A 22994-nucleotide genomic window follows, 5' to 3' on the forward strand; every position below is an offset into this window, starting at 1 on the left:
TTGTGGACGGGTTCCCCATCACTGGGACAGGCTGGCGGCTGCTATGAGTTCTGACCCTACCCTCTCCCGGGTTTTACGCTGTATTCAGAAGGGTTGGCCAGATCGCCCGTCCGCTAAGACTTCTGATCCGTTGCGGAACTACTACGCTTTGCGCTACCGCCTCACGGCTAGGGATGGTGTTATCCTCCTCTCCACTGACAATGCTTCGCCGCGTGTCGTGGTACCTGCGTCTTTGCGTGCTTCGGTCTTGCGCCTCCTTCACCAAGGGCACTGGGGTGTGTCTCGCACAAAATCTCTGGCGCGCCATCATGTGTACTGGCCTGGCATCGACTCTGAAATAGCACACATGGTCGCTGCCTGTGGCCCTTGTGCGTCACAGGCCGCTGCCCCGAAGTCATCTTTGTATCACCGTGGCCTTCGCCTGAGAAGCCCTGGGAGCGCATTCATGCTGACTTTGCGGGACCCTTTTTAGGTACTTATTGGCTCCTCGTAATTGACGCCTACTCTAACTTTCCTTTCATTGTCCGTTGCACGTCGCCTACCACCGCGGCAACCACCAGTGCTCTCGCCCGCATTTTTTCTTTGGAAGGCCTCCCCTCTACTCTTGTTACTGATAATGGTCCGCAATTTGCCTCTTCTGAATTTGCGGATTTTTGTGCTCGTCACGGCGTTATGCATGTCACGGTCCCGCCGTTCCATCCACAATCAAACGGTGAGGCTGAACGACTGGTCCGCACATTTAAGGCTCAGATGTGGAAACTTCTGACTTCTTCTGCTGCTGATTATGCGCTTCTCCAGTTTCTGGCGTCTTACCGTTTCACCCCCATGGGTGACCACAGCCCGGCTGAGCTCTTACATGGCCAACAGCCCCGCACACTACTTCATCTTCTGCGGCCTCCCACCTCACTGCCGCGGGTGTCTTCCCTTGGCCGGTTCACTGCCAACGACCTCGCCTGGGTACGGGGATATGGCAGGCGGCCAAAATGGAGCCCGGGCCACATCTTAAGACACCGTGGCAGACGCGTGTATGAAATCCAGATGGACACAGGTGTTGCAGTGGGTCATTCGGACCAGCTTCGGCCTCGTGTGCCAGCAATGCCCGTTCCGAATGCCGCTACACCACTTTTGGCCCTACCTGAGGCTCGGGATCTTGGCATCCCTCAATACTGGCAACGCAGCCCTCTCACCATCATCGTGATGCCAGCACAAGAACGGACGCCACCAGGAGACGTGCCCATGCAGGAACCGGATGACCATCCTCTGTCAGAGCAAATCTACTCGCCTCCTCCTCCAACGGACGCCGACACATCGCCCATGTCTCCTGTCATATCAACTGGACTTGCCGCAACGGGCAGATTGGTGCAGGGGGCCCCAGCAGATTCGACCCCTACGTCTCCTGTCATCTCAACCCGTTATCATCGGGGACACTTCTGTCCGTACGGGAAACCTCCTCCTCGAGACTTTACGGCGAGTCAAACAACGCCTATGGACGTTAGCCATCTCCAGGACACCTCCATCAAGACCAGTGCAACAATTTCAAAGGGGGGGAAAGTGTTGTGACTCGCCGATCATTCAAAGCGCCGCCGCGCAATTACGCGCGTCCTCTACGTGCAGCGCTGTCTGCCAGCCATGCAGCAGCTGCGCCACCTAAGCGGCCGGCCGAGCAGCGGCCGCTAGACTGGAACTCAGTGCTCATTTGAATGCTAATGTGTTCACATGTCTTGCTTGTCAACTTACTCTGTGACTTATATGTGTTGTGTCGTTGTGAAATATATTTGTTAAACTGGACGTTATAACACCGTCATTACCCAAGATGACTGTACATTTGGATATCATGTGGTGATAGATTTAGAAACCACACTGACTTCACCCCGGTGTGAAGACATTGGAAGACCTTGGCCTTGGACTGTTCGACCTTCCCTGGAGCTGACTGTGGAAGTGAAGATCTGCTGTCAATGAAAATGTGTCAACATCAGAATGACAACAGAGTGCAAAACATCCTTGGATATCACAGTCCACATTACAGATAAGTAAACAGAGAAGCATCCTGAAATAAACGTATCCACACCACCCAGGATGAAGACAGGTATAAGAACATTTGCAGAGAAATACAATGGAATGGCATAAAGGACAGACCACACTTCATTCAGGGTATCTCTGATGAGATAGAACATCACAAGCACAATTAAGTATGTGATCTCTTCACGAAACTTAACAGCATCAGCAGTAAAATTAATCCTTGTACGTGGGTGGTAGACGATCAGAACAGCAACTGTATTGGAGACAAGGAAGATACTGTGATGAGGTGTTGTATTCTTGGATTAATAACAGTACGGAAAGTCAAGCAGTTAAGCAAATTACATCTGGAGATCTACAAATCCCCTGGCCTACACAATATATCTGGTGAGGCAATCAAAGAACTGGAGTAGAAAGGTGTTGATGTTCTGCATTCAATATGTACAAGAATATGGGAAAATGGGGAGTGGCCAGAAGACTGACTGAAGTCTCTCTTCATCTTCCTACCCTACAATTATCAAACAACTGCTCTCATATCCCACACAAGCAAAATTTTTCTCTACATCTTGTACCAGTGTTTGAAGCCATACATTCAATCTGAAATATCCATAGAACAAGCAGGTTCTGTTGAAGGAAACAGAACTTTTGTACAGATTCTCACCATATGACAAATAACTGAGAAATCGTGAGAGTTCTGTGTTCCTGTCTTCACCTGATTTCTTGGCTACAGGAAAGCCATTGACTGTGTTCTCTGGAAAAAGTTGTGGCTGCTGCTTGCAGATTTCGGTGTCCACACTTGACAGCATTGATCGGAAGTCTATACAATAATCAGTTCACAGCTGTGAAGACAAGTAGTGGCACAAATGATTCCTTCAGTGGATCACGAGTCAGGACAGGGCTGCATTCTGTCCCCCCAAACTGTACATCACCTATGCAGAACATGCCAATATGAATGCTCTTCGGGGTTGGACTAAAGGAATCTCAATTTATGGTAGAACTGTTAACAACCTTCATTTTTTGCTGACAACACTGTGCTTTTAGCCAGCAGTGAAAATGAACTTGCTGGGCTACTAACATTGGTCTACCATATTTATTGGACCTCAATCTCGGCAAGTCCAAACCCCTGGTTTTGCACTTCAGCATACAGTGTTTTGGTAGATGATTTTGTATCTCGTATTAATGTTTCAAAATAAAAAAGTATTATGTTACCAGCACTAATATTGTATAATGTAATAACCATTTGAATGCCCTACTGTCGGTTTTACTAAATTAATTACAGTGTAAAGTGTTCATTTATTTTACTAAATCAATTCAATATAGCAGTAATTTGCACAACTATTTCACTTTTGCAATGTTAAGAAAAGTGTCCTGAAATGTCCCCGTTTATGATTCACAAATTATGGCCATTTTTATTTAATTTTAGAGAAATGTCTTTGTTTGCTAGCAACAAATTCTGGCAACCCTAGTCTAATAAAAAAGTATTATGTTACTAGCACTAATATTGTATAATGTAATAACCATTTGAATGCCCTACTGGCGGTTTTACTAAATTAATTACAATGTAAAGTGTTCATTTATTTATTTATTTATTTTATTAAACCAATTCAATATAGCAGTAATTTGCACAAATATTTCACTTTTTTAATGTTAAGAAAAGTGTCCTGAAATGTCCCAGTTTATGATTCACAAATTATGGCTATTTTTAGTTAATTTTAGAGAAATGTCCTTGTTTGCCAGCAACAAATTCTGGCAACCCTAGTCTTGCATCTAGGTCTATTGCAGGGATATGAGCCCTGGAGCAAAGGATTGGGAGCAGAGCTGGATTAGGGACAGACAAGGATACTGCAAAGGTTGAATGGATGGCAGAATACCACCATGGGAGGGATGCAGAAAAGAAAATCATTTCCTGGCATGGCAAGAGGTGGCCACAGCTCTGACAGAGAACATGTTTCAGTCACTTCTATCTGGAGGAGGGGGGGGGGGGGGGGCAGAGGGATGATAAGTTATTGGGGAGACATGACATAAGAGATCTGTTTCTGGACAAGGTGGGGAAGGTAATTTTGGTCTGTGCAGGTCTCAGTGAGACACTAGGCATATCTGGGGATGGAGTGTGTGCCACTATGGATATGACAACCACAAGTGGCTAGGCTGTATGAAGGGTGCTTCATGGTGGGGAATGGGTGGCAACTGTTGAAGTGGAGGCATTGTTCATGGTTGGTAGGTCTGATGTGGACAGACATACTGATGTAGCCATCCTTGAGGAAGCTGCCTTGTTGGGTTGAGGAGGACAAGGCGGAGTGAAGAGGGGAGAAGGTTTGATGTTCTGGAGTGATGTGGATAGGGTATCCTCACCCTCAGTTCATATGAAGAAGATGTTATCAGTTAAACTGAACCAGGTATGAGGTTTGGGTTTCAGGTTGGTTAAGAAAGATTCCTCTAGATGGTCCCTGAATTAGGATGGCGCCATGTGGGTCCCCATTGCTGTATCACAGACTTGTTGGTAGATGATGTCTTCCAAGGAGAAGTGATCACGGGTGAGGATATAGTTGGTCATGGTGACGAGGAAGGTGGCTGTAGATGTGAAGTCAATTGGGTGTGGGGAAAAGTACTAGGTGAAGTGCACGAAAGTACACGTGGTTCAGGCAGGACCAGGACAACACACAAAGGGAGGTGGCGAGGTCAAGTTTAGTCCAGGACTAATTATATCAGTAGGTAAAATGTGACACATCTGGTACTGAACCTACTATGTTATTTTGGCCCCACCCCAAGCCCCTTCTGTACCCTCCAACACCTATCTCAGCAAAGATCGCTGTTTACCTCAAACACAGTTGCAGTTGGGTGTTAGTGCCTGGAAACAACAGTGCTTGTGTGTGTGTGTTTGTGTGTGTGTGTGTGTGGGGGGGGGGGGTTATGCTCATATTTTGTGTACATCTGATGAAGGACAGTCTGGTAGCTAAATAATACCTAGCAGGATTTTTTCAGTTTGCCTGTCATCCACTCAAATTCAACTGATGTTAAACAGGAATTTCTCCCAATATAAAGAAGTTAAAAAAATGACAGAATGGAATGCATGGAGCTGTAACATGGAAAAACTGCTGATAAAATACTGACATCATGTTGCTTGTTTAAAAGCTAATAAATAAAGAATCATACTATTGGTTGATAAGCTAATACACATATTTAATGAAACCAATTTATTAATTCTGAGCAAATTTTCATCCAGAAAGAAAGTTCCTTGAAGGTTTTTTGATAGAAAGCAGAAAAGGTGAAAATCTGAGGGTGCAAAATCAAGTGAATAAGGTGGGTGGGAATGATTTCCCAATCCAACTCTGTATAGTGTTTTCTGTCTCACTATCAGAATGTGGGCAGACATTATTGTGGAGTAGCATCACTTCACACAGCCTTCCTGGTCGATGTTCTCGGATCATGTCTGCAAGACGTCTCAGTTGTTGACAATAAATGTCAGTAGTGATGGTTACGCTTTGGGGAAGCAATTCATATACACCCCACCATTGTTGTTCCACAAGATGCGTAACATTATCTTTTGTGGAGAGTTTTATGGAGAGTTGCTGCTTCGTTTGGGCTCAACCATTCCTTTCTTTTCCTATCACCTATTGCCACCAATAATGATACAGGACAGGAATGGTCAGTGTTGCTCGGAAGCCAACTGATGATGAACAAGCAGAGATGCACATATGGCCACCTGCTGATTTTTGTGACTTTGGCTTAGGGCAGGGCTTAACAACTGGCCGGTTTTGAGCACGAGTACTCGCGTCTGCTCAGGCACGTGCTCGCGAGCAGGTGCAAGGTCGCGGAGTAGAGAGGGAGGGGAGGGAGGGGAAATGCGCGCGCACGTTTGAATAGGGTCGCAGCGTGCCTATTGAATTCGCATCGACTGTGTAAGGTTTAAAGTACTACGATCAGCTCTTGAGTCACTTCGCTGGTTAAGAATCATGTGAAGTCGCCGTTGTGTAACCCCAACCATGTTTTCACAGTTCAACCCCCATTGGGAGGAATTGTATCTGTTTACTGAAACAGATGGTGTTGCAAAATGTTTAGTATGTCACAAAATGCTGAATTCTTTTACGAAATTTAATTTGCAGTGACATTATATGTCGTATCACGCGAAAGACTACGGATGTGGAAAATGTGATTGACCAGATCGTGCACAGGAAGTTATTAAACTTAAAAGGAAGCTATCCGAAGAAGATCTGGACGATGAAGAAAAATCAACCGAGGCAGCTCTCAGAGTGGGTTACAAAATTGCTTTGCTTTTAGCAAAATCTCTGCGCCCCTTAGCTGATGGCGATTTAATAAAAGAATGTTTGGTAGTTGCAGCGGAACATTTGTGTCCATCTCAAGTTGAACAGTTTCGGATTGTGCCATTATCTAACATGACCATTATGTGTCGCATACAGGATATGGCAGACGACGTCCAGAGCCAGCTTGCAAATATCTGTAAAGATTTTATGGCGTATTCTCTAGCTCTGGACGAAAGTGTTGATATCACTGGAACAGCGCAGCTTGCCATATTTATTAGAGTTGTTAATAGAGATCTTCAGGTGAGGGAGGAGCTCCTCGATGTAGTAGCCATGAAGAACACTACAACCGGAGGTGATATTTTAAGTAGTGTTGAAGAAAGTACTGAAAATATAGGATTGTCGTGGAATTCTTTAGTTTCAGTGTCCACAGATGGTAGAGGCATACACCAAGCTAATAAAATTATGTGGCACGTGTACATTCTCCTTTATTTGTTTCATTTGTCGCAGTAATAATTCGTGAGTAATATCCCTGCAGATGGCCGCGGATTTACATCGACTGGCGGCAGCTGTTGTGTACCCCACGTGACTCTCCCCACTCTCCGCTCTGGTCCGGTAGTGGGGGTAGTGTGCTCGCACTGCTCCGTGCTCGCGCCTTGCTGCTCACAGCTTGCTCCGCGAGCACGTATGTTGTGAAGCCCTGGCTTAGGGCATGTGGCACCCACACACCCGATTTTTGAACCTTTCTCATTGCATGCAAATGTCGCACAGTACTGGAATAGTCACATTTCATCACATCTGCCAGTTCTCGAGCAAACTGACATGGATCATTGTTGTTTAATGTGTTCAAACTATCCTCTTCAAACCCTGAAGGTCCCGTTGAACATGGAGAGTCAGTAACGTCAAAATGATTCTCCTTAAAACGATTTTCATGCCATGCTCAGTTCAATGGCATTATCCCCATACACAGAACAAATGTTTCCAGTTTCCTCTGCTATTGTCATCCCTCTATTAAAATCAAACATAATGTATCAGAAATGTTCCAGTTTCTCCACTTTGCACTCCATTTTCTAGTGCCCACAGCTCCGCTCACTATTCCAAATGACAATATGTAAATCAAATAGCAACAGTGAACTACAAATAAATAATGACAATTGATAAATAAACCCACAGCAACTGGAATACCAATGTCCAAAACAAAAATGCTACAAATTTATGCACCAACCTAATATAATGTTTTCCAGTTATATTTGCTCAAAAGAGTTTTGCTTTACTTCTGAAGAACCTCTGTCAAATCTGAAAAATAATTAGATTTAAAAACTGACATTAGTAATTTAAAAGATTACATGTTGCTTTCACTGAAAGCATGTCTGTGCGTGATTAGTACTAGATACTGTGGCACTATTAATATGACTGTCACTGTTTAAACAGTGCTTAAACAGAATTTAGCATCATCACTGTATCCTCACAAATATTGCTTATAACAAAAGACTGAATAGTCTGGCATCTGGGAGATTATATTGGTCTCAATTTCTGGATAAGATGCATAACTTTAGATCAAGTAATTTCCATTAATACTATTTAACATAAGATTGTATCTGACAGAGCTCAAAGCTTCCATTTTCTACATAGGTGGTGACAATCAATTTGCACACTTTATCACACTTTAGTGACATGTTGTGTGCTTAACTGAAGCACATGGGAAGGTTCTTAATTTATTATTTAATTAATTATTGTCTATTTACTCACGAGATAAGGAACAGAACCTATAACATTCAAATCAGTTACTGTGCCTTTCCTTCACCTAATAGTTAGAATAATGTGTTTGGAAGATAATGGTCAAGAATACAGCTAGACAGTAGAAGCAACCAATATGAGTTGCAAGGACAGCAGAATATAAGATTTTTAGGTCTGCAGAGGCATTAAGTACAACAGAGTTTTAGTAAGAGTGGCTAAATCACTGAGAGTGAAATCATATTTTACATGTTTGAAATCATGGGTTCAGGTGCATATTCTGAGGCCATTCGCATGGAAGTGTTTGCAGAACTAGCACTCCTGGAAGAAAGGATATTGTGGAGACATGGCTTAGCCACAGCCTGGGAGATGTTTCCAGAATGGGATTTTCACTCTGCAGCGGAGTGTGCACTGATATGAAACTTCCTGTCAGATTAAAACTGTGTTCTGGACCGAGACTCAAACTCGGGACCTTTGCCTTTTGCGAACAAGTGCTCTACCAGCTGTGAGGATGGGGCGTGAGTCATGCTTGGGTAGCTCAAATGGTAGAGCACTTGCCTGTGAAAGGCAAAAGTCCAGAGTTCGAGTCTTGGTCCAGCACACAGTTTTAATCTGCCAGGAAGATTCATATCAGCGCACACTACGCTGCAGAGTGATAATCTCATTCTGGTCTACCTAGTCACTCATCGACGAATTTGATGTGACAGTAGAAGACAGCAAAATGAAAGCTGGAGTCTTAAATTTAACATTTGAAAAATCATTCAAACAAGAGGAACATATGGACATGCCACTGTTTGTCTGTCTCACAGACTCCCTTATGGAGGACACAGACCATTTCCAGTGTTGAGAAAGAAGCAACTGAAAGAGTTGAAGACAAAGACGTGACCACGTCCAGATAAAATCCCAATTCGGGTTTACAGAGAGTACTCCACGACTTGGTCCCTTACTTAGTGAGCATTTATCGTGAATCTCTCACCCACTGCAAAGTTCTAAGTGACTGGAAAAAAGTGCAGATGACTCCTGGATATAAGAAGGGTAAAGATTGAACCTGTGAAATTACAGACCAACATTTTTAACACTGGTTGGCTGCAGAACTCTTTAACATATTCTCAGTCTGAATGTAATAAATTTCCTTGAGGCAGAAAAGCTTTAATCCACAAGTCAGCACAGACTTAAAAACCACTGCTCACGTGAAATTCAACCTGTCCTTTTCTCATGATATCCTGTGAACTGAGGATGCAGGTTAACAGATAGATATTCCAAGGTCTCTGGAAAGCATTTGACATCGTGCCCCAGAGCAGACTGTTAACAAAGGTCCAAGCATATGAAATAGGTTCCCAGATATTGAGTGGCTCGAAGACTTCTTAAATAATAGAACCATTCTTAAATAATAGAACCCATTACATTGTCCTTGAAGGCGAGTGTTCATAAGAGACAAGGGTATCATCAGAAGTACTTCAGGCACATGTGATAGTACAGCTCTTGTTCTACATAAATTATCTTATGGATACATTGAGCAGCAATCTGCAACTGATTGCCGATGGTGCTGTAATGTATGGGAAAGTATCACTGTTGAGTGACTGCAGAAGGATACAGAATGACTTATATAGAATTTCTATTTGGTATGATGCAGAAAAGTGTTAGTTAATGCAGAAGAGTAGGAAAGGCAATCCTGTAATATTTGAATACATTGTTAGTGATGTGCTGCTTCACAAAGCCAGATCAGTTAAATATCTACGTATAATGTTGCAAAGTGATATGAAATGGATCGAGCATGTAATGATGGCAATAGGGAAAGTGAATGGTAGACATTGGTTTAGTAATACAGCTCTAGAAAAATGTAGCTCACCTACAGAGGAGACTACATACAGAACATTTGCATGGCCTGTTCTTAAGTATTGTTCAAGTGTCTGTGATCCCCACCACGGCAAATTAAAGAAAGACATCAAAACAATTGAGAAGTGTGCTGTTAGATATGTTACCAGTAGATTCAGTTAACATGTGATTGTTACGGAGATGCTTGGTGAGCTGAAATGGGAATCCATGGAGAGAAGATGACATTCTGTACCAAAGAACTATTGATGAAATTTAGAGAACAGGCATTTGCAGCTGACTGCGAACCGATTCTATTGCTGCCAATATGCATTTTGCATAAAGACCGCAAACAAGTTATGAGGGAATAGGGCTTGCATGGAGGCATACAGACAGTCACTTTGCCCTCATTCCATTAGGGAGTAGAATGGGAAAGGAAATGATCAGTAGTGGCACATAGTAACCCTCCACCAGACACCCTACACTGGCTTGTGGAGTATGGATGTAGAAGTGGAATGATTTTTTGGTGTGCAAGGGATGACACCTATGAAATGCAGGTACTCTTGACAGTTATTGGGTGTGTTATGGACAAAGGTATGGCTGGAATCCTCAGAGAGAGAGATAGAGGTCAACATCCAAGAAGGTGGCATGTTTGGCTGGAGAGGAACGTGCAGCAGTTGGAAGAGATGATGTTAAAGCTGTGGCGGAATGATGATAGGGTCCAAATCATGGAGATATCATCAATAAACCTGAACCAAACAATGTTGTGGATGGATATGGTGTTATGGGCGCTCAACAGTGTAGTCTTTAGCGCCCGAACGGAAACAACAACGGACGAGTGTCACTAAAATGCAGCAAGTGCAAAAATAGGAGTAAAATTATAGAGGAAAGTCGACAGAGGCAGTTTGCTCGTCAACAGCACATAATGAGGAGAACTGCAAGAGAACGGAGGGGAAGGGGTTAAAATGAAACACATAGCACATGTTTGGAACAGGCCTATTACAAGAATAAAAAGGAGTGGTAAGCCACTCGGCAACACACTAAAAATCCCAACCCAAAATTTTTGGCTGAAGCCCAGAAACATCACAGTACCTTAAAACTTTCTTGACACTCGCCTCATCATCGGCTAAAATTGAGGGCAGATCCCCACTAATATGAACTTCCGCCCTGACAAAACGATATAAATCACACTCAACTAAAATGTGGCGTACAGTGATTCGCACGCCACAGGCAGCACACAGAGGGGGTTCCTCGCGCCGTAGTAAGAAGGCATGCGTAAGAGGACAGTGCCCTATGCGAAGACGTGTAAGGGTCACTTCGTCACGCCTAGGTGACCGGCAGGACGAACACCACGGCTGGACGGTGGGTTTCACCAACCGCAGCTTATTGTCCCTCACCGCCAGCCATTCCTCCTCCCACAATTGCATATACTTCCGCCGCAGCACAGAAACGACACCTTGCAAAGGAATAGAACATTGCGTCACCTCCGGTAACCTGCAGGCGTCCTTGGCAGCTCTGTCAGGTTGTTCATTTCCCCATATGCCCACATGCCCTGGCACCCAGCAAAAGGAAACTTGCTTGCCCTGTCGTTGGAGGATGTACAGTTGGTCGCAAATCAGCTGTTCCAACTTCTCTGCTGGGTACAGGTTCTGCAGTGACTGTAATGCGCTCAGTGAGTCAGAGCAAATGAGGAAGTGTTTGCCCTGAGTAAACCGTATCTGCTCCAATGCCTTCAGGATCGCATGAAGTTCTGCGGAAAAAAACAGTGTATTCCTGGGGAAGGCGAATCCTGATGACACGGTCGGGGAACACGACTGAGCAGCCAAGAAAATCCCCCTGTTGGGATCCATCAGTGTAAACTACTGTAAAATCATGATGCCTGTGTAAAATGTTAAAAAACAAAGATTTGAAAGTAAAATCTGATGTACTGTCTTTCTTAAAATTTGCCAAATCTAAAATCAGTGTGGGTCTCTGGAGGAGCCAAGGTGGATATCTGCTCCAACCCCGACGTGAAACATTAAAACCGGCCACACCCATCTCTAAAATGCAATCCTTTGCACGAATCCCATAGGGCCTTGTTGCTCGTTGCCGGTTGCGAAAAAGCCTTTTCAGTGGAGGCCGAGCAACAGTGTGGTATGCAGGTGTGTATGGTGTGGATAATGTTTGATAGGCCTGGCGCACCATTAGTAGACGCCGCCGGAGGTGAAGTGGCGGTTCACCTGCCTCTGCACAGAGGCTCGGTATGGGGCTGGTTCTGAACGCCCCAGTGGCCAACCGAATCCCCTCATGGTGCACCACATCCAACAGCTTCAAATAAGTGGGTCTTGCAGACCCATACACCGTGCATCCATAATCAAGCCGGGACCGCACGAAGGCTCTGTAAAACCGGAGCAGACAAGTCCTGTCTGCTCCCCATGTGCGGTGACTAAGACATTTTAAAATAGACAGTGCCTTAAGAGACCATTTTTTCAGTTCCTTAATGTGTGGCAGCCACGTAAGCTTAGAATCAAAAGTGAGGCCCAGAAACTTCACCGTGTCTTTAAAATGCAGAACGGTGTCCCTCATCCTCAACTCAGGCAAGTCAAAAATGGAACGAGAACGGTTAAAAAGAACACACACCGACTTATCAGTTGAAAACTTAAAACCACTCTGCTGTGCCCATTCATCCAAACGTCGCAGAGTGAGTTGCAATTGATGAGTCGTCGTTGCAAGGCTTGAAGAAGAGCAAAATACAGAGAAATCGTCCACAAACAAGGAACACTGCACAGGACTTTTCACAACAGACGTAATACTGTTAATAGCAATAGCAAAGACCGTCACACTTAAAACACTACCTTGAGGGACACCGTTCTCTTGTTCAAAGCGACTAGACAGTACGTCTCCGAATCGGTACCGAAAATAGCGTGGCGACAGGAAGGACCGAATAAAATTGGGAAGACATCCACGAAAACCCCATTCGTGGAGCTGCCTGATGATAAGATGCCTCCAAGTAGTGTCGTATGCCTTTTCAATGTCAAAAAATATTCCCAACAGGTGATGCTGGCGCAGGAAAGCTCGTTGTATAGCCGCCTCCAGGAGGGCCAGGTTATCAAAGGTGGAGCGATACCTCCTGAACCCACACTGAAAGCGACTAAGGAGTTGTCTGGATTCTAACATCCAGACAAGGCAGCGGTTGACCATCCGCTCCAAGGTCTTTTCCACGCAGCTAGTGAGGGCAACACTACGGTAACTACCCGGGCACGTGCGGTCTTTCCCAGGTTTTAAAAGAGGAATTAAAATTGCTTCACGCCACGAGTCGGGGAAGTGACCAGACATCCAAACTAGATTAAAAAGTCGGAGGAGGATTTCTTTATTTCTCCCTGTGAGGTGCCGCAGCATGCTATAGTGGATTCTATCCTGACCAGGGGATGTATCACGAGCCCCACACAATGCAGAATCCAGTTCCCACATGGAAAATGGGCAGTTGTACTCTTCTGTATTGGGTGAGCGGAAGTCAAAACTGCTCCTCTCAGCAGCCACTCTGTGGGGCTGGAAAGCTGGATTCTGACTGGCAGTTGCAGTAATAGCTGCAAAATGAGCCGCCATAGACTGGGCAATATCTTTTGGGGTCGTTTGGAGAGTACCATTCCACATTATAGCAGCCATAGGGCACCTCCCACCTCTCCCAGAAATCCTCCTTATGGTCTCCCATACAATAGAACTTCGTGTAGAACGATTAATGGTGTTCAGGAACTGCTGCCACGACCTCTTCTTGCTCTCTCGTATAATCCGATGACACTTTGCCCTCGCTACCCGAAAGGCTGCAAGGTTCTCTACAGTTGGCCGGCATTTGAACCTACGCAGAGCTGCCCGCCTAGCCCTGACTGCAGAGCGGCATTCGTCGCTCCACCAAGGGACAGGCTGCCGCTTCGGTTGTCCCATGGACTGTGGGATGGACGCTTCACTGGCGCGGTGAATCACTTCAGTAATATGATCCACCCATTCCTGGACACTAACCCGATGTTCAAACTGGGATAGTTGACTATACAGTGCCCAGTTGGCTCTACGGAGCACCCATCGAGGCGGTTTCCTTTCCGGTTCCACTGCATGTGGCAGGTGAATCCAGATGGGGAAGTGATTGCTGCCGTGTAAGTCATCAACCACTTCCCATGCAGCAGTGTGGGCGACGGCTGGAGAGCAAAGCGATAGATCAATGGCAGAGAACGACCCAGTTGCAATGCAAAAATGCGTGCTTTGACCTGTATTTAGCAAATAGGCACTGGAAGACAGAAGAAGCCTCTCGATTGCGCTACCCCTGGGGCAAGTACTCACCGAGCCCCAAAGCACATTGTGTGCATTAAAATCACCACAGAGGATGAAGGGGTGGGGGAGCTGTGTAAGAAGATCACTGAGAGTCTCTTCGTCGAGCACATCATGTAGGGGCAGGTAAAGCGAACATACTGTTAACATATGACGCACATGTACTAATATCGCAACTGCCTGTAAATTCGTCATGAGGGGGAGAGGCGAGGAGTGGTAGTCGGTGTTGACGAAGATACCTACTCCTCCTCGAGCTCTCCGTCCACTCAAGTCGTCCTTTTTGTGGAGGAGATAACCACGTAGCTCAGGGGTGTGTGTTTCACTGAAATTTGTCTCTTGCAGACATACACACATAGGGCTATCCTGAATCAAGAGACGTAGTTCCTCCACATGGGTCCTGAACCCTTGCAAGTTCCATTGCAATATGGGAGCCATCACGGTGGTTGTATTTTCGGCCTCTCTTTCCGCCGAGGTGGGGAGACTGCAGCGGGTGGAGGCTCAGTCTTGGGGCGAGATGATTGCCCCACACATACATCGTATTCCATCAACTCTGGGGAAGAGTCAGAGGAAGCCTCACGTAAAACAACATCCGCATGGTCAGATGGTTTACCACGGGATTTGACCTGCTGTGGCTGCTGTACAGGAGCTTTCTGTGGTTTGGTGGGCTTTGGGGGAGCGGATGCGGGAGTGGTAATTGGCGCACTGGGCTTGGGAACAGCCACAGCTGTTGGAGGCGCCAGGGGCTGGCCCAAGTTCGCCACTGTACCTTTGTCCGCCAGTCGAGTAGGGGCTACCGGCTCTGAAACACTGGCTGCGTTGCAAGTGCACTGACAGCTGCAGGTGTTAGTGCCAACACTCACCACCTCAGTCTGCGTCGAAGCATCGACTTTTGGAGTAGGCTTCTGAACCAGGGACGCAAAAGATGTAGCAAATGTGGGAGGTTGCATCGACTTAAAGATCTTCTTGGCCTCACCATATGGGATACGCTTAGTTGTTTTTATTTCCTGGACTTTGCGTTCCTCTAAAAATATTCGGCAGTCCCTACTCCAAACAGGGTGGTTCCCAGAGCAATTGATACATTTGGCTGGAGAAGAGCAACCAACTCCGTCATGAGCAGCTTTACCACAGTTGCCACAAGTCGCGTCGCCTTTGCATCCTAAGGTGGTATGCCCAAAATGCTGGCATTTGAAACAGTGCATTGGGGTCGGGAAATAAGGCCTCACACTAAGGCGAAGAAAGCCAGCTTTCACATGTTCAGGAAGTTTCGTGCTACTGAAGGTTAGAATAAAGGAGTCAGATTTGACAAGATTGCCATCAACCCTCCTCATGATATGTTGAACATCAACGATACCTGCCGGAGCCCACTCACGTTGCAGTTCTTCCTTGGGAATGTCAACTAGATCCCGGCACGTCACAACACCTTTGCTGTAATTCAAGGTGCTGTGCAGTTCAGTGTCTATGGCATACTCTCCAAGGCATTTAGCAGACTGAAGTTTAGTCGCTTGCTGGGAAGTGGAAGTTTCCACTAGCAAGGTCCCATTACGTAAGCGCTTCACCGATTTTAAGGAGCCACAGATTCCCTCCAATCCCTTTTGTATATAGAAGGGCGAAACCTTCTCGAAACTACCCTCCTTCCGTTTCACTATGAGAAACACATTCGGATTACCAGAATGCATTCTGTTACTTAAGACTGGACTTTGTAAAGAAGCGCCGGAGTCTGGGGGCTGACTGCACGGGCCCTCTTAAGAGACTGGGTGTTAGAACCTTCCAGCGGCCCACCCTTTCCGCTGGGAGGAAGAAATGAAGATTTCGAAGGATCCATCGCGGTCCCACGAGCAGCTAGGGAACTACAAGTCCACCTAGACAGAGCCCCGCGAGCCTAGGTAAGCCTTATACAACTGAGGTGCGGCAGGTTCCCCAGAGGTTGCCCGCTATCGACTGTTCCACCTCAACAGCCATGCATCTCATCGGCGCGCAGCACACCTTGGGATTGAGGGTTTTTTTATAGAGGTTTATTCCATCCTCGCGATCCGGGCGGTCAAGCCAAGATCCCCATTCCCTGAGACACACAACGTTCCACCGCCGCGCCGCACGGTGGTCGCTGAAGTATGCTCAGAGGGTACGGTGACAGGGGACTGGTGGCGCTTACCAGTCCCCAGCTCAGGCACCCCGGGGTCGCCAAGCCCGTACCCAGCAAATGAATGCTGAGCCCCTGGGGGCCGAAACCAAACAAGTGTTTTGGAGGACAGGAAGGTTTCCTCCAGATGACCCATAAACAGGCTGGCATAGGTGATGTGTTGTGGATGTGCCAATGATCATGACACGGATTTGTATGCGAATCTTCCCTTCAAAGGAGAATTAGTACTGATGAGGATGTACTTAGGTATATAGTGAATATGGTGGTGGGTTTGGGTTTGGAAGGAATTTGGGAGAGGTTTGTTTGGTAGCTACAAGGGCTTGGTTACAGGGGAAGCTGATGTATAGGGAGGTGGTATCAACAGTGATGAATGGGGGCCCAGGAGGTAATGGAGTGAGGATGGTTGAGAGTCAGTAAAGGACGTGGTTCGTGTCTTTAATATGGGAAGCTATGCTTTTGGGCAACTGGTTGGTGATGTTTGCCACCAACAGATTCTTTCAGTAGGAACACAGTACCAGCAACAATGGGGTGTCCAAGAGTGTTGTGGGTATATGTATAGGGGGCATTAAGGAAGAGAGACGAGATGGATTCTGGGATGAGCCTGAGGATTTGAGTAGGAGATTACACTGGACTTCTGGGATGGGATCACTAGGGCAAGGCAAGGCTTGTAGGTGGAGGAATCAGTGGACAGACTCGTTTAGTCAGATAATCACTGAGATTCATCAGGATAGTGGTGGAGCTTTTGTCTGCAGGGATTCATCAGGATAGTGGTGGAGCTTTTGTCTGCAGGGATTCGTCAGGATAGTGGTGGAGCTTTTGTCTGCAGGGACGATGGTTAAATCAGGACCTGTCTTGAAGTTATGAGTGGCTGTTCTTTCCTACATTGTGAGTTTAGTGTTCCATTGAAGGAATGTGGGAGAAGAGAGTGAGACCAAGTTGGAGGTGCCAAATTCCTGAAAGGTAACCATGTAGGGATTAAGTGGGAGTCTGTGATGTTCATGCTTGAATAGTGGTATGGACTTAGATAAGCCAGATTCAATGTTGAGATTTGGTTGGAGGGATTGGTGGCAATAAAGTTTTCCAGCGCAGGGATCAAGAAACGAAGAGTGGGTCTTTGATGAGTCTGGGGTTGAACTTGAGTGTGGGGATCAAGGTGAGGCCTTTAGATAGGGCTGAAACTTGCATAGGTTGTTTTTTTTTTTTTTTTTTTTTTGTATAGGTTGGTTACAGTGTTTTTAGTTTGTTAAAATTCTTGGATTTTTGGGGTGTTGGGAGTGAGCTTTAGGGGTCATGGTGGACAGAAAAAGTCAGCAAGCCAGGTTCTGGGTGCAATAAATGTTTGACGAGGGGCTTTACTAGGGTAGACTAGGTATTTTATGGGTAGTGGTGCTCCAAGGTGAGATTAAGATTTCAATAAATTTGAAAACCTCTGGATGTGGTTGTCTGAAGTCCTCTTCCAGGTGTTGGAGGGCAAGGGATTCAATTTGGGAGATAAAGTGTAGGTAGTCCAGGTTGCACAGTAATATTATTTTGTAGAGGGAGAAAGGTGGTTGAGGGATGTCTGCACCATGAAAATTTGTTTCTACAGTATCAGATTAATGACAGATATGAATTGGCAGAATCTGAAGATTTTAAGGTCATTGTGAAAGAAGGAGTGGTTACTAGACAGGGAAAATTTTATGGTCAGGCCATTGGGGGAGGAAGGGGAGAGGAGAAGGGGAGTCCATGGCTTAGGCAGTCTTTAGGGAACAGAATGTGGGACTTTGTTTCAGCTAGGGATAGGGATATTTTTCTTTTAAGTATGCATGAATATTATAGGGGAATATTGGCAATAAAACTGGATGGTATTGATGAGAGGGAAAAAGAAAAAACACAAAGTAAACATGTAAAACAGAGATGGGACATGGACAAATGAATACATTGCACAGCAGTAAATGAATCTGAGAGTTTGATAAATTAAAATGCAGGAGGAAATTGTACTGTGGTGTCTCTGTGTTGTGTTGATATTTGTTTGTGACAATTGTGTATAGGAAAATAATTGGCTTCATGTGAAATGATGACAAGAGTAATGTGGGGAAGAGGGGTGGATAGCCTAGGAGATAAAATGCTCCACTACCTCACGTGATTTGATGACGAGCAATATGAGGAGGAGAGGAAGAAAAGTGAGAAGGAAAATATAGGGAAAGATATGGATGGACAGGAGGAGATAAACAGGGCTTTCCATTATGATAACAATGAGGATTGGTATTTGCGCTTCAAATTCTTATGTGTAATGGATCCAAATATTTAGTCACTTTGTTGTCTTTGTCATCATAAGAAGTGATTCAGCTATTTGTTGCCTAAAGTGCATGAAGTCCTGGAACATTATCAACATAAGACCAAGACTACAGGTCAATCAGTGTTGTAGGCTGCAATCAGAGCTGTAGCAAGTTTGAGTAACCGGTGTGTGTGGACTGAGTTGTCAACACAATCCCATTGTTCAAATCCTCTACATCAGCAATCTTATGTGGAGTTATTGTTAACCAGGGAATGTGTCATTCAAATGGACACAGACAGGGAAGTGCGAAGACTTTTTCTTTTTTTTTCAGAATCTTCCTTTAGAACAAAGGCTAAAAATCACTTAATGTTTTGATCTTCCACAGGCAGCAGATCTTTATCTCATTTTGGATCAGGAAATTACAGCACTGTCTACAGAGTAATGGTTGGTACGGAAACAAGTCCACCTAGCTCATTTCTCACCACCGAATGCAACCCCCTGTCATGTCCAACAGTGAATTTCTCTCCACACAGGCTAAATAGAAAGATGCCACATCAGGTTATAGCTTACTTACACAGGTGACACTGGGCATAATTTTTCCTTACTGAATGCTTTATAATCTTACAGGTTTTTGCAAAAATTGGCTTGATTGTCTTTGTCTTGCGAAGCACTCACGTCACCACTGTGCCAGAAGAGAGGTTATTTGTTTCTGTTACAATAAACTAGGCCACATTCAAATGTGTGTCACTCTTGAAAACTAGGCAATCCAAAGACAAATGAACTTGTTCATCATGTCCAAGCTCAGAAAAATCCATTGACTGATATGTAAAAAAATGTGACTATTGAATTACAATTGTTCAGTACCACACTGACTTTTCAAGCCTCAGCACTTCTAATAAATTATGGTGGCCATGAGACCCCTACTGCAAAAAAAAAAAAAAAAAAAAAAAAAAAATAGTACTATTATTGTGTACAGAAAAATGTCATGATAAATTCAATTTCTAGTCATAGCCTCAACATACTCACAGAATACCTTTGAACTCAACAGTTTCAAAACTTTTTGTTTCTCAACAGAGACAGTTAACACATTTTTGTCCTTTTCTGGACTGTTTTCCCCTGGACTAGGACTAGGACATGCCCCTGATGGCAGTACCACATTTCTTATACTCATGGATCATCTGCACATGATGCGAGATACCACGAAGGCAGAACTGGATCATTTCTAGAATCAGAATGTGACTGTGCCTATACTAACAAGCTCATGAACATACTCCTTATGTATTGTGAAGATTTGTTCTGCTTGGTGATGACTGTTTTTCCGAGATTTATTTATCAGACACTTATTTACTGTTCCTTTGAGTGCATCATCACAGGATTTTTTTAATACCGAACAAAAGCTTTGGACTGTAACAAATCCCTTTGTTTGTGTCTTGGAATTTCCAATGCCTCTTCCATTTTTACTCAAGAAAAACTCATTGACAATATCCCCTCTTGATGACTAGCCTGTATATAGAAAAATTATAGACATTGTCTGAAACTTCACAATCTGCAGAATTTGTACAAGGGGTAGTCATAAATTTCTGTCTATCACCTAGAAAGAATAAAGTTACATAATTAATTTTTTATTCGTTTGCATGTACACGCCTGCTGACCTGTTGCGCATAGAAATCCCAACACCACAATACTGTAACATTTGTTTTTGGCAACCTAGATGATTTCTGTAACTTTATGGATTGGCCTGACAGCTTGAACATTTCCACTACTGGTGAAAATGAATTCCCACACGAATCTCCATTTTATCAATAGGCTGCAGTGTTTCATTTTAGTTCCCCTAGCTGTGTGATACGGTTCTGTGGCAAAGGGATTTCAATGTGTTACAGCATAGCAGATGTACCTGAAAATAAACCAACATATGCAGTTTAAAGAAATTTCAATTCTTAAAAAGATTGTTACAGTAACTGGGCTTCATTAACAGCAAAAAAAGTGAATATTACTATCACTGCAACTGGAAGAAAGGAAAAAAATCACAAATTTTTATACACAAAATAAACTGTTTTCTGTCAAACGCAGCTCAAGTCTCCAAAATCCTTAAATATGCCTTATAAATGAATGTCTTAATATGAGAAAAGTATTTCAATGTCTAAAACTGAAAATACAATTGCCCGTAAGTCTTGTAGCACATTTGTCTGATGAAACACTGGCTCTCACTGGGAACATATTAAATTATTGTATTAATAGAGTTATCCAATCAAGACCAAGACCAGAGTGAAGCACTTGACTGATTACATTTCTAAAAACTCTGAATTCAGCATACACCATCTATGTAAAAATTGAGTAGACTGTGACTATCATGTATGCAGTTCACGAATTTCACACTCACCTTTATGTGGTAAAATTCCTTTTAGTTACCAAATACAATTCTCTGTTGACACTATTCAGCCCCAGATTGTCATTGGCAGACTGCACAGTACAGGAACTGCAGAAATGGACTCTCTTTACAGTATCCAATAGGAGCTGATAGGTCACCATTGAAAGGCTGATGCATGGTAATGTTTACCAGCCAGTCCCGAGGTGTTCAACACAATCAGCCTGATTGTCATGCATTGGATGAAATATCAATCACACCATCCTGCATGGTTACAGACTCTAAGGATCCACTTCTGCACGAAAACTGTTCATTGAGAGTAATTTTCACAATAACATCAGTTGTAAGTGGTGCAGAGAATTCTACTGCTGACCACTACAGCATAGTAGGTGATTTATCCAAGACGCTCTTGCTCAAATGTCAGTGATGGAAAAATTTCATTATAATTGTTGTTTAGTCAGCAGGCAAGACTTGTTGAAGTATATTTTGTGACTGGGCTGATGATGACAATTGCTATGTTAATAGGACACCTTCTCTAACATTACCCTTTTTTTTATTTATATAGACATAGTCGATACCAAGAAACTTGTATAGGTGAACATAATCTCAGCTGTTTAAGTAAAAGAGCTTCATGTGATTTTGTATACGATGTATTATATTTCAAACTAAAATGTATTAAAAAGAAATTAATTTTTTACACACCGTGAAATAACTGCTGCCAACAACAAGAAGAGAAAATGAAGATAAGTAAAAGGTTTTTCTTTTGTATACCTACGCCTCGTGAAACTTTCAAAACTTGTGCAGAGACAGAGAATTTTAATAGTGATGTGTGGGAGGGTAAGATTACGTGTGCCATGCTTTGATGTATAGATATAATCACAAACTAATCCAAAAACCTTATGAAAGTGAGAGTATAAAATACTGTCAATGGTAATTCGTCAATGTGAGAAACTTACAGAGGTGGCTTTCTTTGTTGAAGAGAAAGCAATAGGGTATATACCTAAATCATTAAATTCATGTATTCCCCCCCCCCCTCCCCTCCCTTGGCCTCCTTGTACTTTGATCAGTAGCAACAGCAACAACATAACATCACGTAGACATGATAATTACAATTGCAGACACACTTGGTGCAAATGGAAAAGCCTATTTTAATGGGTGAACTAATGCTAGGAGTATCTCAAGAGTTTTGCCCCACACTTTGCTTTACACCACTGTGTACAAACAACACTCCATGCAATTTTGCCATTGTGAAGTAGTTATCTCAATTATTCACTTCATTCTAAATTATTCACTTGCAGCAAAACTAAAAAAAAGTGGTCAAATTATGTGTTACATTCAAAATATGCTGTAAAATACTTACAGACATCATTATGAAAGCTTGCTTCTCTCATAAAAAGTAAGGTATTTATTTGGAGAAAGCTCCACCATCTTGTTATTAAATTGTTTTTTAATATACAACAAGTCTTTGCGATCAACGTTCCAACCAATTATCATGTAACCTGTCCATATAAATGCCAGAAGTAAACGATCAATACTGAAACAAGATATATAATGCTGTTAGACAATTTTACAATCATTGTTATATCCATCACTGATAAAATAATTTACAAGTTATGTTTCATATACTGTATACCAGACCTGGCCAAACAGTGCTTCACAGGGTTGAGGACTTCACAATGCTCCTGTCTAACGCTCAAAGCACAAAGGTTAGTGTGGCTCAGGGATGAGGAAGAGAAGGAAAAGAAAAATCTGCAGCCAGACACCACAAGAATCTAGAGCAAGGTAGTCAATGTGTTACATGCCAAGAAGTTTACTAGCAATGCCGATTGTGTTAAATTAGATTTACATTGAGCATTAGGAACAATATAGCAATTTGACCTAAGAAAGGAAAAGTGGGGAAGTCACATCGCTCAGTTTGGAATGGGAATTGCTTTATTTTTTCATATAATTTCAAGTGCTTAGCATGGTATTGAACGACCTATTATGAGCTGGTAATAACAACCACTGGAATATATTACAACACCAAGACACAAAGTGACATGATAGCCTTGTATTCTGATGAAAGAGACAGAAAGTTGGCTGAAATTAAGGGGGTCTTAGGGAAAAAATTAAGTT

The 22994-nt window shown here is 43.8% G+C and overlaps 1 protein-coding gene across 3 annotated transcripts in view; it reads right to left on the reverse strand.

Annotated features, from left to right (window-relative positions):
* LOC126261048 (nurim homolog) overlaps nt 1-22994 on the reverse strand; it is a 75344-nt gene that overhangs the window by 9594 nt on the left and 42756 nt on the right. Inside the window, exons 5-6 of one of the 3 annotated variants that reach the window (XR_007546679.1) lie at nt 22240-22413; nt 7501-7571 (exon numbers count right to left, since the gene is read on the reverse strand). Coding sequence is in view for 2 of the 3 variants with exons in the window: in XM_049958505.1 (XP_049814462.1) it covers nt 22248-22413 (166 nt within the window). In the remaining variant the exon portion in view is untranslated. Of the gene's footprint in view, nt 1-7500; nt 7572-20391; nt 20409-22239; nt 22414-22994 lie in introns of those variants that run through there. The other 2 variants (XM_049958506.1, XM_049958505.1) reach the window with 2 other exon arrangements.

This window comes from Schistocerca nitens, chromosome 1 (assembly GCF_023898315.1).
Source record: "Schistocerca nitens isolate TAMUIC-IGC-003100 chromosome 1, iqSchNite1.1, whole genome shotgun sequence".
NCBI lineage: Eukaryota > Metazoa > Arthropoda > Insecta > Orthoptera > Acrididae > Schistocerca > Schistocerca nitens.